Source organism: Bombina bombina, chromosome 6 (assembly GCF_027579735.1).
Source record: "Bombina bombina isolate aBomBom1 chromosome 6, aBomBom1.pri, whole genome shotgun sequence".
Lineage (NCBI taxonomy): Eukaryota > Metazoa > Chordata > Amphibia > Anura > Bombinatoridae > Bombina > Bombina bombina.
In genome coordinates, this window is record NC_069504.1 from 1,064,082,212 (window position 1) to 1,064,098,602 (window position 16,391).

Consider the following 16,391-nt stretch of genomic DNA (forward strand, 5'->3'; position numbering starts at 1 on the left):
GACAGCGACATAGTGCCGAAAACCTGAACAAGCCACCTTCCCGAGAAGGATAAGCAAAGTCTGGGTTACCTGCATGCGTAGTAAGAGATGGTGGAAGGGAACTCGCCACTCGGAGAACAGAAGCCCTAGAGGCGGATGGCTCAGCGGCCCCTTGATTCCCTGATCCCGAGGAATTGAGCACTCTAATACGGCATTCAGAACATAACCAATAGGCTTGTATCATCCGGGGCAATACGCATTCTGCGCAAGGAGTAGAATCTGAAACAGAGACGTCCATCTCCACAATATCAGATTCCTCCATAACTAGGATATTGAATACAAAAGAGTGGACTAAAAAATCTAAACGGCACCTAACACCCGTAATGGCTGGGGCACTTACCACCTCCTATGAACCAGACACCAGCAGACCAGAATTTCTCTGTCGCCACATGGTCTGGAATGCAGAAATGGATCCCCAAAACGTGACCACGCCTGGTCACCAGGTGAACCATATAGTCCAAAAAAAAGTGTGCCCGACCGTAAGAAATTAGACGAAATAACACTACACATAAGCAGGTTGAATCATATAACAAACATGATTAAAAAAAACCCTGTTCAATAACCCCCCTCAGGAGATATTAACCCTTGATTCCTAGATACAAAAGGAGCCTCACTGATACCCTGTGTTATGTTAGTCCCGCAAGGTGGTAGCCCCTCTGGAAAACATCTGTAATACAGTACATTTCATGAAGAAAGTAAAATAAAACGATCTTAACGGAATCTACGCCGTGGAACAGGAACATGGCCCTTCAAGTGTGACAAATAGTAGCATCGCTTCTGCCATGGACTTGAGAGAAGAAAGCAGGCAGCGAAACTCGTCAACGCCGATTGCTTGTGGAGCTGTTAATATGAGTCGGGATGGTTTTGCAGAAAGACTCTCCCTGCATCTCCGGACTCTAACATTCATCCATGCTTTCACTGAAAGGCTAACAGAACTACTTAAAACTCCAGTCCCATGCCAAAGAGTACTACCCTCCATAAGAGACTAATCTAAAACTTCTAACACTTCTCTACCAACCTCCTGGGACAAAAGGCAAAGAATCACTGGGGGATGAGGGAAGTGGGATGGGTATTAAAGCCTTTGGCTGGGGTGTCTTTGCCTCCTCCTGGTGGCCAGGTTCTGAATTTCCTAAAAATAATGAATGCAGCTGTGGACTCTTTCCATTTATTATGAAGAAAAGGAGCCACACTGTGACCCTGTCTATCATATGTGTTTAAAAGAATGAAACAATCTTACTGGAATCTATGCCGTGGAACAGAACACAGCCTCTCAAGTTTGACAGTCTTGTAGCGTCGCTCCTGACATAGACTTGAGTGAAGGAAGCATGCAGTGAAAGTCGTCAACACTGATTGCTTAGGATCTGTTAATATGAGTCTGGATGGTTTTCGCAGAAAGACTCTCCTTGCATCTCCAGACCCTAACATTCATCAATGCTCTCACTGAGAGGCTGACAAGACTACTTAAAACTCCAGTCCCATTTCGAAAGGTAGATACCCTTCATAAGTAACCACTCTAAATCTTCTGACACTTCTCTGCCAACCTCCTGTGATGAAAGGCAAAGAATGACTGGGATATGAGGGAAGTAGGGGGAGTATTTAAGCCTTTGGCTGTGGTGTCTTTGCCTCCTCCTGGTGGTCAGGTTCAGTATTTCCCAACAGTAAGGAATGATGCCGTGGACTTTCTTCATATTATGAAGGAAATATTGCATTAAAAAGTTATAAGGCTCAAAGATGTGAGATCTCAGGTGTTAGAAAAAAAGGCATGCAAAGGGCTTTAACATAGATACATACATATACGTCTAAATATGTTTATGTAAATAAAATTAAAAAAAAAATAATATATATATACAGTATATTTACTGTACATATTTCACTTGCCGATGTTCTACACTTACAGGATAATGTCCTTTTATTGTAAACCTAACCTGACTGTGTTTAAATCTAAATCACGAAACACAATGAGCAAAACCCATATTTTGCATTCCTATGTTTTTCACATAGAAAAAAATTGTACTTTATATTTATATATATATATATATATATATATATATATATATATATATATATATATATATATCTGATACTGTGATGTGCAGTCACTAGAGGCAGGTGAGGCAGGGCTTCACCTCTCATATGGGCAAAAATATTTTTTTTTATATAGGCTTAAAAAAAAAATTGCAATTTTTTTTCCAGCATTTTTTTTTCACAGCTACATGTTGTGCAATGGAGAGGCACAAGCAGGTCTGCCCTCCATTACACAACATGCTGCGCCACCTACTGGATGAAAGTGGTTAAGATAATTGCATGACCCATAAGTGCTTATTTGAGGCAGGCCTCTTTGGGCTGACCCAATCCAGTAAGAGGCATCAGTCATGGGAATTTAGGGTTGGGGCTGGATGTTAAATCATATAAAGCAAAACAAACATGGAAAAAAACTACTTTCATTTATTTTGTTGCTGCCCTATGCAGCTGCCAGCTTTTCCAGTGAAAAAGATAGTTCAGTACTTCCACTGTCACTTCCTTACAGAGCAGGAAGAGATGCAGAGAGCAGTGTTTTAGCCACATTTTATTAAAGTAAGTTCTGCAACCTTAGATTTTGCTGATAGGGATTCTGTTAGGGAAAAACAGAATTTATGCTTACCTGATAAATTACTTTCTCCAACGGTGTGTCCAGTCCATGGCGTCATCCATTACTTGTGGGATATTCTCCTCCCCCACAGGGAAAGGCAAGGAGAGCACACAGCAAGAGCTGTCCATATAGTCCCTCCCAGGCTCCGCCCCCCCAGTCATTCGACCGACGGTTAGGAGAAAAAAAGGAGAAACTATAGGGTGCCGTGGTGACTGTAGTGTATAGAGAGAGACATTTTTCAAACCTGATTAAAAAACCAGGGCGGGCCGTGGACCGGACACACCGTTGGAGAAAGTAATTTATCAGGTAAGCATAAATTCTGTTTTCTCCAACATTGGTGTGTCCGGTCCACGGCGTCATCCATTACTTGTGGGAACCAATACCAAAGCTTTAGGACACGGATGAAGGGAGGGAGCAAATCAGGTTACCTAAACAGAAGGCACCACGGCTTGCAAAACCTTTCTCCCAAAAATAGCTTCCGAAGAAGCAAAAAGTATCAAATTTGTAGAATTTGGCAAAAGTGTGCAGAGAAGACCAAGTTGCTGCCTCACATATCTGATCAACAGAAGCCTCGTTCTTAAAGGCCCATGTGGAAGCCACAGCCCTAGTAGAGTGAGCTGTGATTCGTTCAGGAGGCTGCCGTCCGGCAGTCTCATAAGCCAATCGGATAATGCTTTTCAGCCAGAAAGAAAGAGAGGTAGCAGTAGTTTTTTGTCCTCTCCTCTTACCAGAATAAACGACAAACAAAAAAGAAGTTTTGTCTGAAATCCTTTGTTGCTTCTAAATAGAACTTTAAAGCACAGACTACATCTAAATGGTGTAACAAATGTTCCTTCTTTGAAACTGGATTCGGACACAAAGAAGGGACAACTATTTCCTGGTTAATATTCTTGTTGGAAACAACTTTTGGAAGAAAACCAGGCTTGGTACGCAAAACAACCTTATCTAAATGGAACACCAGATAGGATGGATCACACTGCAAAGCAGAAGAAATAGCAACCAAAAACAGAACTTTCCAAGATAGTAACTTGATATATATGGAATGTAAGGGTTCAAATGGAACCCCTTGAAGAACTGAAAAAAACTAAATTTAGACTCCAGGGAGGAGTCAAAGGTCTGTAAACAGGTTTGATTCTGACCAAAGCCTGTACAAAAGCTTGTACATCTGGCACAGCTGCCAGTCGTCTGTGTAACAAGACAGATAAAGCAGATCTCTGTCCTTTTAGAGAACTCGCTGACAATCCCTTATCCAAACCTTCTTGTTAGAAAGGAGAGGATCCTGGGAATATTAATCCATGAGAATCCCTTGGATTCACACCAACAGATATATCCTTTCCATATTTTATGGTAAATCCTTCTAGTCACAGGTTTTCTGGCTTGGACCAGAGTATCTATCACTGAATCTGAAAACCCGCGCTTGGATAAAATCAAGCGTTCAATTTCCAAGCAGTCAGCTGGAGAGAAACTAGATTTGGATGTTCGAATGGACCTTGCACTAGAAGATCCTGTCTCAAAGGTAGCTTCCATGGTGGAGCCGATGACATATTCACCAGGTCTGCATACCAAGTCCTGCGTGGCCACGCAGGAGCTATCAGAATCACTGAGGCCTTCTCCTGTTTGATCCTGGCTACAAGCCTGGGAAGGAGAGGGAACGGTGGAAATGCATAAGCTAGGTTGAACGACCAAGACGTCACTAATGCAATCCACTAGAGTCGCCTTGGGATCCCTGGATCTGGACCCGTAGCAAGGAACCTTGAAGTTCTGACGAGACGCCATCAGATCCATGTCTGGAATGTCCCATAATTGAGTCAACTGGGCAAAAACCTCCGGGTGGAGTTCCCACTCCCCCGGATGGAAAGTCTGACGACTCAGATAATCCGCCTCCCAGTTGTCTACTCCTGGGATGTGAATTGCAGATAGATGGCAGGAGTGATCCTCCGCCCATTTGATGATCTTGGATACCTCTCTCATCGCCAAGGAACTCTTTGTTCCTCCCTGATGGTTGATGTAAGCTACAGTCGTCATGTTGTCTGACTGGAATCTTATGAATCCGGCCTTCGCTAGTTGAGGCCAAGCCCGGAGAGCATTGAATATCGCTCTCAGTTCCAGGATGTTTATCGGGAGAAGAGACTCTTCCCGAGACCATAGACCCTGAGCTTTCAGGGAATCCCAGACCGCGCCCCAGCCTAATAGACTGGCGTCGGTCGTGACAATGACCCACTCTGGTCTGCGTAAACTCATTCCCTGAGACAGGTGATCCTGTGACAACCACCAACGGAGTGAGTCTCTGGTCATCTGGTCTACTTGAATCTTTAGAGACAAGTCTGTATAGTCCCCATTCCACTGCTTGAGCATGCACAGTTGTAATAGTCTTAGATGAATTTGAGCAAAAGGAACTATGTCCATTGCTGCAACCATCAACCCTACTACTACCATGCACTGAGCTATGGAAGGCTGCAGAATAGAGTGAAGAACTTGACAAGCTTTAGAAGCTTTGACTTTCTGACTTTTGTCAGGAAGATCTTCATTTTTAAAGAATCTATTATCGTTCCCAAGAAGGGAACTCTTGTCGACGGAGACAGGGAACTCTTTTCTACGTTCACCTTCCACCCGTGAGATATGAGAAAGGCTAGAACAATGTCTGTATGAGCCTTTGCTTTGGAAAGAGACGACGTTTGGATTAGAATGTCGTCCAGATAAGGTGCCACTGCAATACCCCTTGGTCTTAGAACCTCTAGAAGGGACCCTAGCACCTTTGTGAAAATCCTTGGATGATCTTTGTGGATAGGAATATGTAGATACGCATCCTTTAAATCCACGGTAGTCATAAATTGACCCTCCTGGATTGTAGATAAAATTGTTCGAATGGTTTCCATTTGAACGATGGAACTCTGAGAAATTTGTTTAGAATTTTTAAATCCAGAATTGGTCTGAAAATTCCCTCTTTTTTGGGAACTACAAACAGATTTGAGTAAAACCCCCGACCTTGTTCCACAGTTGGAACTGGGTGTATCACTCCCATCTTTAACAGGTCTTCTACACAATGTAAGAATGCCTGTCTCTTTATTTGGTTTGAAGATAAGTTAGACATGTGGAACCTTCCCCTTGAGGGTAGTTCCTTGAACTCCAGAAGAAAACCCTGAGAGACTATTTCTAGTGTCCAGGGATCCTGAACATCTCTTGCCTAAGCCTGAGCAAAGAGAGAGAGTCTGCCCCCTACTAGATCCGGTCCCGGATCGGGGGCTACCCCTTCATGCTGTTTTGGTAGCAGCAGCAGGCTTCTTGGCCTGTTTACCCTTGTTCCAGCCTTGCATTGATTTCCAAGCTGGTTTAGTCTGGGAAGCGTTACCCTCTTGTCTAGAGGCTGCCGAGTTGGAAGCCGGTCCGTTCCTGAAATTGCGAATGGAACGAAAATTGGACTTATTCTTAGCCTTGAAAGGTTTATCTTGTGGGAGGGCATGGCCCTTTCCCTCAGTGATGTCTGAAATAATCTCTTTCAATTCTGGCCCAAAAAGGGTCTTACCTTTGAAAGGGGTATTAAGCAATTTTGTCTTGGAAGATACATCCGCCGACCAAGACTTTAGCCAGAGCGCTCTACGCGCCCCAATTGTAAACCCTGAATTTTTCGCCGCTAACCTCGCTAACTGCAAAGCGGTGTCTAAAATAAAGGAATTAGCTAACTTAAGTGCGTGAATTCTGTCTATGACTTCCTCATACGGAGTCTCCCTACTGAGCGACTTTTCCAGTTCCTCGAACCAGAACCACGCCGCTGTAGTGACAGGAATAATGCACGAAATAGGTTAAAGGAGGTAACCTTGCTGTACAAAAATCTTTTTAAGCAAACCCTCCAATTTTTTATCCATAGGATCTTTGAAAGCACAATTGTCCTCAATAGGAATGGTTGTGCGCTTGGCTAGAGTAGAAACCGCCCCCTCGACCTTAGGGACTGTTTGCCATGTGTCCTTCCTGGGGTCGACCATAGGGAACAATTTCTTAAATATAGGAGGAGGGACAAAAGGTATGCCTGGCTTCTCCCACTCCTTATTCACTATGTCCGCCACCCGTTTAGGTATCGGAAAAGCATCAGGGTGCACCGGGACCTCAAGGAACTTGTCCATCTTGCACAATTTTTCTGGGTTGACCAGATTGTCACAATCATCCAGAGTAGATAGCACCTCCTTAAGTAATGCGTGGAGATGCTCTAATTTTGATTTAAATGTCACAACATCAGGTTCTGCCTGCTGAGAAATTCTTCCTGTATCAGAAATTTCCCCATCTGACAAACCCTCCCTCACTGCCACTTCAGATTGGTGTGAGGGCATGACAGAAAAATTATCATCAGCGCCCTCCTGCTCTACAGTGTTTAAAACAGAGCAATCGCGCTTTCTCTGAAATGCTGGCATTTTGGATAAAATATTAGCTATGGAGTTATCCATTACTGCCGTCAATTGCTGCATAGTAACAAGCATTGGCGCGCTAGAAGTACTAGGGTTCGCCTGCGCGGACATAACTGGTATAGACACAGAAGGAGATGATGTAGAACTATGTCTACTTCCTTCATCTGAGGAATCATCCTGGGCAACTTTACAATTTGTGACAGTACTGTCCTTACTTTGTTTGGATGCTATGGCACAATTATCACACATATTTGAAGGGGGAACCACATTGGCTACCATACATACAGAACATGATCTATCTGAAGGTACAGACATGTTAAACAGGCTTAAACTGGTTAATAAAGCACAAAAACCGTTTTAAAACAAAACCGTTACTGTCTCTTTAAATGTTAAACAGGGCACACTTTATTACTGAATATGTGAAAAACTATGAAGGAATTATCCAATCTTTACCAAATTTTCACCACAGTGTCTTAATGCATTCAAAGTATTGCACCCCAATTTTCAAGCTGTTAACCCTTAAAATGTGGAAACCGGAGCCGGTTTTAATTTTAACCCCCTTACAGTCCCAGCTACAGCCTTTGCTGCGACTTCACCAATCCCAGGGGGGTATATGATATCAAATGAAGCCTTCTAGGAACGTTTTTAGTGGATTCCAGACCCACACACATGCAGCTGCATGTACTGTACTCAAAAGTAACTGCACAGTAATGGCACGAAAATGAGGCTCTGCCTACTACAGAGAAAGGCCCTTCCTGACTGGGAAGGTGTCTTAACAAGTGCCTGGTGCTAAAAAACGTTCCCCAATGTTATAAAAGTGTGAAATACAACTTCAAACTGCATATAATACTTAAATAAAGCAATCGATTTAGCCCCTAAAAGTGTCTACCAGTGTATAGCCCATAATAAGCCCTTTATTCTGTTTGAGACTAAGAAAATGGCTTACCAATCCCCATGAGGGAAAATGACAGCCTTCCAGCATTACACAGTCTTGTTAGAAAAATGGCTAGTCATACCTTGAGCAGAAAAGTCTGCAAACTGTTCCCCCCAACTGAAGTTCTCTCATCTCAACAGTCCTGTGTGGGAACAGCAACTGATTTTAGTTACTGTCTGCTAAAATCATAATCCTCTTTTAAACAGAACTCTTCATCTCTTTCTGTTTCAGAGTAAATAGTACATACCAGCACTATTTTAAAATAAACTCTTGATAGAAGAATAAAAACTACAACTAAACACCACAAACTCCTCACCATCCCCGAGGAGATGCTACTTGTTCAGAGCGGCAAGGAGAATGACTGGGGGGGCGGAGCCTGGGAGGGACTATATGGACAGCTCTTGCTGTGTGCTCTCCTTGCCTTTCCCTGTGGGGGAGGAGAATATCCCACAAGTAATGGATGACGCCGTGGACCGGACACACCAATGTTGGAGAAATTATAATTTAATGAATGTGGTTTAGTGTTTTTTTTGTTTTTTTAATCTTTTACAGCAGTTTAAGGATCGTTTTTGTATTTTGTTTACTCAAAATTTACACCCACTACCTTAGCAGCTTGCCTCTGTACTGCACACTAGTTTATAGTTTTTTCACTCTCTTACTGACTTATGAACTCTCTGTAGCTCTGCAACTGTGTTTTCTTACATCTTCCTATTATGCTGTTTGTATGGATGAGTTGTTATTTGACAAGAGTAAGCTAGACCAACAGCATGGTAATGTAAAATGAAACCAAGCAGTTTAGAATGAGTTATAGCAAATATTCTCCATGGCTCCTGTAGCTATAGTATTTCATTTAAACCAGGGATTCCTTAGGTGTATGTTGGACAACCCTGATGTAGACAACAAATAATAATTTATTAATGCTCCCATTCATATGTGCTGTTCTGTTTCAGATATTTAAAATAGATTGTAAACTATTAGCATTTGATAGTCACTTAAAATAAACTACTTAAACATTCAGTGGTGCCTCCCCCATTTCAGTGTTCCCTCTCTCCCCACTTATGTTCCTCTCTCCTCCCTCTGTCTCCCTCTCTTCCCACTTATGTGTCTCACTCCCCTCTGTCTCCCTCACTCTTCTCTGTCTCCCTCACTCCCCTGTGTCTCTCTCACTCCCCTGTGTCTCTCTCACTCCCCTCTGTGTCTCTCTCACTCCCCTCTGTGTCTCTCTCACTCCCCTCTGTGTCTCTCTCACTCCCCTCTGTGTCTCTCTCACTCCCCTCTGTGTCTCTCTCACTCCCCTCTGTGTCTCTCTCACTCCCCTCTGTGTCTCTCTCACTCCCCTCTGTCTCTCTCTCTCCCCTCTGTCTCTCTATCTTCCCTCTGTCTCTCTCTCTCTCCTCTGTCTCTCGCTCTCTCTTTCCCCTCTGTCTCTCTCTCTCTCTCTCTCTCTCTCTCTCTCTCTCTCTCTGTCTCTCCCCATCTGTCTGTCTCTCCTCTCTGTCTTTCTGTCTCTCCCATCTGTCTCTCACTCTCTCCCCTCTGTCTCTCTCTCTCCCCTCTGTGTGTGTCTCTCTATCCATCTCTCTTTCTCTATTTGTATGTCTCTCTCTCTATCCATCTCTCTCTCTATCCATCTCTCTTCCTGTCTCTCCCCTCTTTCTCTCTCCTTATGTGTCGTTCTCCCCCATGGTCTCTTTTCTATCCCTGTCTCTCTTCCTCCCCCTCTGACTGTCTCATCCCTTATGTGTCTCTCTAACCCTCTGTATGATTGTGTCTCTCGCTCTTTCTCTCTAACCCTCTGTGTCTCTCTCTCCCTCTCCCCCTGTCTCTCTCTCTCCCTCTCCCCCTGTCTCTCCCTCTCCCCCTGTCTCTCCCTCTCCTCCTGAGTGCTTTTCTGTGTTTCGGTCTACCTTTTATTTATTTAATTAATGAATTGGTGGTGCCATCTGAGGATGTGGCTTTATTTAAAGGGGTGGGGTCAATTTCACCAGCTGCCACTGGATCAAGACATTTTTATATTTACTGAATAATGAAGGAATCTATAAGCATAATTTGCAGCATTAAAGTAAAAAGTATGTTTAAACATATTTTAATGGGCCTGGATTTCTAGATCTCATAATCAGAGCAAGCATTTTGTTATCTGGCAAGAGTTTCTGTTACAATCCTTTAGACTAAAATCAGATGTTTACTAAGTTGACCAGTTTTCCAAGACACCATTTAAAGGGACATGAAACCCATATGTTTTCTTTCATGATTTAGAAAGAGCATGCAATTTTAAATAACTTTCCAATTTACATCTAATATCTAATTTTCTTCATTCTTTTGATATCCTTTGTTGAAAATCATATCTAAATATCTAAAGAATGAAGGCGTATCCTAGCCACTGCCTCACCAGCCTCTGAGGTCACTGAACGTCACTGCTGTTCATGTAAAATACATATCTATACCTATATATCTATAGGAATAGCTATATAGGTATAGGTGCATACAGATATATATATAGAAATATGTATTTAAGACTACCACAAGGTCAAATAAAAAATGTTGCATGTGATTATATTGTGGTTTTATAATTTTGCAGCATGCTATATTGTTGTGCTGATATATTGCTGTCTTACTGCAAACCAACAAGGGATTTGGGGAGAATGTAAGTATGGTGTTTTATTTAAACTACCCTTACGTTCAAACTTGCAGTCTCTTATATGTCCCTTTAAGCCTCAAAATAAAATAAAACAGCTACTTTGTATGTCTCAATATTGAATGTTTCAATATTGTCTCAATATTGAATGTTTCAGCTCCGAAAAAATCTGGATATCTCAATATAGCAAAGATTATATTCTTTTGATGTTAAAATCACTTGTTACATCTACTTATCTATTTTTCCTTTTTTTATTTTGTGCCTATAGATGAGCCATAGTGTACAACTAAAAATAACTTACGGCCGAATTTGCAGTATTCCCAGATGTTGAAGAGACAGATCTCATTAACTTCCGAAACTTTACCAACTTCAGGCTTCTTAAAAAGAACATCATTCTGGCTTACTGTTGAGAAAAAAAACACCAGAATATATTTAGTGTACACCTTTAACGTTTTGTTAGAACATTATATTTATAAACAAAATATTTTAACTCCTGCAAAGGGATAAACACATAGATGTGTGCAGGGCCAGACTGGAAAATCAGACCGGCCCTGGGCTTATACCGCACCCCCCCCCCCCCTGGTATAAGCCCACATTTAATTAGTGATGTCGCAAACCTAAAAATTTGGGTTCGCGAACGGAGAACTCGAACTTCCACAAAAGTTCGCGAACCGGGCGAACCGCCATAGACTTCAATATTGATCTAGGCTCATTTTGGTATATTTTATGCCACCATTTCACCGCCAAATGCGATCAAATAAAAACAAATTGTTCACTTTTTCACAAACTTTAGGTTTCTCACAGAAATTATTTACAAACAACTTATGCAATTATGGCATAAATGGTTATAAATGCTTCTCTGGGATCCCCTTTGTTCAGAAATGGCAGACTTATATGGCTTTGGCGTTGCTTTTTGATAATTAGAAGGCTGCTAAATGCCACTGCGCACCACACGTGTTTTATGCCCAGCAGTGAAGGGGTTAATTAGGGAGCATGTAGGGAGCTTGTAGAGTTAATTTTAGCTTAAGTGTAGTGTAGTAGACAACCCAAAGTATTGATCTAGGCCCATTTTGGTATATTTCATGCCACCATTTCACCGCCATATGCGATCAAATTTTAAAAAAACTTAAATTTTTTCGCAATTTTAGGTTTCTCACTGAAATTATTTACAGCTTGTGCAATTATGGCACAAATGGTTGTAAATGCTTCTCTGGGATCCCCTTTGTTCAGAAATAGCAGACATATATGACTTTGGTGTTGCTTTCTGGTAATTAGAAGGCCGCTAAATGCTGCTGCGCATCACACGTGTATTAAAGCTAGCAGTGAAGGGATTATTTAGGTAGTTTGTAGGGAGCTTGCAGGGTTAATTTTAGCTTTAGTGTAGAGATCAGCCTCCCACCTGACACATCAGACCCCCTGATCCCTCCCAAACAGCTCCCTTCCCTCCCCCACCCCACAATTGTCCCCGCCATCTTAAGTACTGGCAGAAAGTCTGCCAGTACTAAAATAAAAGGTTTTAAAAATGTTTATTTTTTTTTAGCATATTTACATATGCTGTGGTGTAGCATCCCCCCTTAGCCCCCAACCTCCCTAATCCCCCCCAAAACAGCTCTCTAACCCTCCCCATCTGCCTTATTGGTGGCCATCTTGGGTACTGGCAGCTGTCTGCTATTATTTCACAGTCAAAAAAGTTTTTTTTTTTTTTAAATGTACACTACTGTTACGCTAGATATGAGTGGTGGCACTGGGCAAGTGGGCACAGTATACGCTGTGAGCCTGACACACACACTGGCAGACAGGCAACTGCAATTAGATTACACAGGAAAAAAAAAAAAAAGCAGACTGATGTTCTAGCCCTAAAAAGGGCTTTTTGGGGTGCTGTCCTTACAGCAGAGATCAGATGAGTCCTTCAGGACTGTAGTGGACACTGAATACACTAGCCTAGCTATCGATTTCCCTATTAAATCAGCAGCAGCTACACTGTCCCTCCTCTCACTAAGAATGCAGCTTCCAAATGAATCTAAAATGGATGCTGTCCAGGAGGTGGGAGGGTCTGGGAGGGAGGGTCTGCTGCTGATTGGCTGTAATGTGTATTCTGACTGTGAGGTACAGGGTCAAAGTTTACTCAATGATGACGAATAGGGGGTGGATCGAACATCGCATATGTTCGCCCGCCGAGGCGAACGCGAACATGCTATGTTCGCCGGGAACTATTCGCCGGCAAACAATTCGCGACATCACTACATTTAATACATACAGAAATAAAATGCAGGCAGATCAGTAGCCAATCTCTCCCCTAACAGTGTTGCTACTAACTTATTTGAGCTCTGTGTGATCGTGCTCACTGTGTGCCGGCCCAAGTGGCCTCCAGTTTACCTCCCTCCATGTATTGATACCCCCGACCCCCTCCCTGCAGTGCTCTTAGAGCAGAGCGGCCGCCTCATTATGCAAACTCTAATAGCACTACAGGGAGGGGGCAGGAGGCCACGTGAGCCGGCACACAGGGAGCACGAGCACACAGAGCTCAAGTAGATTAGTAGCCTCTGTGTGCTCAACAAGCTCACTGTGCTCCCTCAGCTGCTCACTGTCTGCCAATAGCCGGGTGGCCCACCGGGATTTGTGCCGGTATCCCAGCAGGCCAATCCGGCCCTGGATATGTGCCCCTGTGCCACTCATGTTAAGGATAAATCTTGTGAGTAAATAAGAAGCAAGTATACAATTGTGTGTTCCAATCACTGGTCATATTCACACGTGTAATAGAATGGAGCTGTTCCAGGAGTTTTTTTATTTTTATATAACATTCGTGGAACCCAATGGTGCAACTAATTTGAAAGTCATTTAAAATATGTATGGAAAATATTTACATTATAGAAGCAACAAACACAGAAATGATTTGATTATACACTTAAAGAAGATAAATCCAAAGTAACTTAATTGCAGTGTATTTAATACTTACACTGAGTAGGCTTAGGTGTATAATTTAGAGCACTGGATATTTCGTTTAGGGGATGTTTGACTTCATTCTGACTCACTGCTGAAAAAAATGAATATAGTGTACACCTTCAATATCTTGTTTGACTATTTTATTTCTAAACAAATTATTTTCTTTTACTATGTGCTTAACCCCTGCAAAGGGTTAAATACATAGATCTGTGCCCTTGTGCCACTCATGATGAGGATGGTGAGCAAATGAGAAACAAATATACATTGGTATGCTCCAATCACTGGACATCTCATCTGGAGTAGAACGAAGCAGATCCAGGAGTGCAACTTTCATTATGTGTTAACACTTTTGAAGGAAAACAAATAAAAACATTTTTTATACTATAATGTCCCTTTAAATGAAATTCGTATGAACTAACAGTGCTACTAATTTAAAAGTCATTTAAAGTACAAATAGAAAATATTTACATTACGACAGCTAGAAACACAGAAATTATTAAAGGAACATTCTAGTCAAAATTAAACTTTCATGATTCAGGTAGGGCATGCAATTTTAAACAACTTTCCAATTCTTTTATCATCAAATTTGCTTTGTTCTCTTGGTATTCTAAGTTGAAAGCTAAACCTAGGTAGGCTCATATGCCAATTTCTAAGTCCTTGAAGGCCGCCTCTTATTTTAATGCATTTGACAGTTTTTCACAGCTAGAAGCAATTAGTTCATGTGTGCCATATAGATAACACTGTACTCACACCCATGGAGTTACTTATGAGAGGGCACTAATTGGCTAAAATGCAAGTCCATCAAAATAACTGAAATAAGGGGGCAGTCTGCAGAGGCTTAGATACAAGGTAATCACAGAGGTAAAACATATATTAATATAACTGTGTTGGTTATGCAAAACTAGGGAATGGTAATAAAGGGATTATCTATCTTTTTAAACAATAAAAATTCTGGAGTAGAATGTCCCTTTAAATGATTTGATTATACTCTAAACTTTTGCTAAATCCAAAGTAATTTAATGTTAGAAGAAACAAAGAAGCGTATTTAATACTCACACTGAGTGGGCTTAGTTGTATAATTTACAGCACTGGATGTTTCGTTTAGGGAAAGGTTGACTAAACCAGTTGTAGGGGGAAAATCCATTTTAAATTCATTGTGCAATTGAGGATAACGATAACCGTTGTCTGCAGTTATTCCATATGTGTCATTTACTAGCGATTCTGTTCTAGACATGTTGGTTCCAGTTTTTATAGAGGTTACATTGTAAGAGCTTTGACTTGGCTGGCCAGTAACTGTGAGCTTATTCACTGGATCATCTGATCTGAAAGGTGTAATCAGTGGGGTGCCGATAAAAACTGTAGCAGGTGTATTCACTGGGTTATGTGACCCTGCAAAGCTACTACAGTGTTCAGTAGTGGGCAAATTTCTGACGGGACAATGTATCGGTGTATAAGGTGTCAAAGTGCTTTTCTCGGACATTAATGGGGACATTAATGGTGTAGCAGGCGTATTCACTGGGTTATGTGACCCTGCAAATCTACTATAGTGTTCAGTAGTGGGCACATTTCTGATGGGAAAATTGATGGGTGTATAAGGTGCCAAAGTGTTTTTCTGGGAAATAAATGGTGTAACAGGCGCATTCACTGGGTTTTGTGACCCTGCAAAACTACTACAGTGTTCAGTAGTGGGCACATTTCTGATGGGAAAATTGATGGGTGTATAAGGTGCCAAAGTGCTTTTCTGGGAAATTAATGGTGTAGCAGGCATATTCACTGGGTTATGTGACCCTGCAAAACTACTATAGTGTTCAGTAGTGGGCAAATTTCTGATGGGAAAATGTATGGGTGTATAAGGTGCCAACGTGCTTTTCTGGGAACTGAATAGTGTTGTAGTGGAAACTTGTCCTGGCGTATCTTCCTTTATTGTTTGAGGTAATCTGCAAAGTCTTTGAGTATTTTCATTCATCTGTATACCTGATTTAATAAAAGCATTTTCCTGGTCACTGGATGGGCATGGCGTTGATATATCACCTGAAGGTTTTGATGCATAAGATTTCAGTGGGTAAATTGTGGGAGTATTCACCGGTTTGTCAGGTTTAGTAAATATTGTTTCTGCTTGTGTGGTAAAGTTGTTAAATACCATTGTTTTCTCTGATGTGTCAGATTTTGTAGGTACTGTTGTTTTCACTGGTGTATTATATTTTGTAGATGCCACAGGTTTGATACATGTAGATGAGCTGTCAGTGTATAAAGATGTTATTGACGTAGGAGGTGGCACTGCATTCCCAGGAACTCGCAGTCCGGCTTCAACGGAAACAATTACTTTGGGTTGTCCATAATTTTCTGCAGATTTTACATTTAATAATTTTCCTGGTATGTTCTGATCACAGCTTTCTTCATCGCTATCATTATTTTCGTCCTGCTCACTTTCAGAAGTTGTACATTTCTTTCTCTCAGTAGCTACCGTCCTTTGACTGCTGGGTCCCCTAGTTGAAGAATGTCCTGAGAAATATAAACATTAATATTAATTAAAAAATATATCTATTTTATGGGGACTTCTACACATTTTTCTAAATGTTTTACCCTAAACAACACACATTTGGACAACTGGTAAAATGAAAATCTGATAAATGTGATAGTGTTTCATAATCAACAAACTTCACAAACAACTAACAGAAGATCAAAAAAAGCTGTCATTTTTAGGTTTACCTATATCCACGTATTTAACAAAAAGGTTAAACACACAGGGGCCCATTTATAAAGCTCCAGGTGGAGCTTGAGGGCCACATTGACACCCCCTTGCTGGCGGCCGCA

General features: G+C 41.7%; 1 protein-coding gene across 2 annotated transcripts in view; it reads right to left on the minus strand.

Moving 5' to 3' along the window:
* LOC128664168 (uncharacterized) overlaps positions 1-16,391 on the minus strand; it is a 310,587-nt gene that overhangs the window by 155,120 nt on the left and 139,076 nt on the right. For both annotated transcript variants that reach the window (XM_053718929.1, XM_053718928.1), the window contains 3 exons: positions 14,634-16,079; positions 13,591-13,668; positions 10,936-11,037 (listed from right to left, as the gene is read on the minus strand). In XM_053718929.1, the coding sequence (XP_053574904.1) occupies positions 10,936-11,037; positions 13,591-13,668; positions 14,634-16,079 (1,626 nt within the window). The remainder of the gene's footprint in view (positions 1-10,935; positions 11,038-13,590; positions 13,669-14,633; positions 16,080-16,391) is intronic.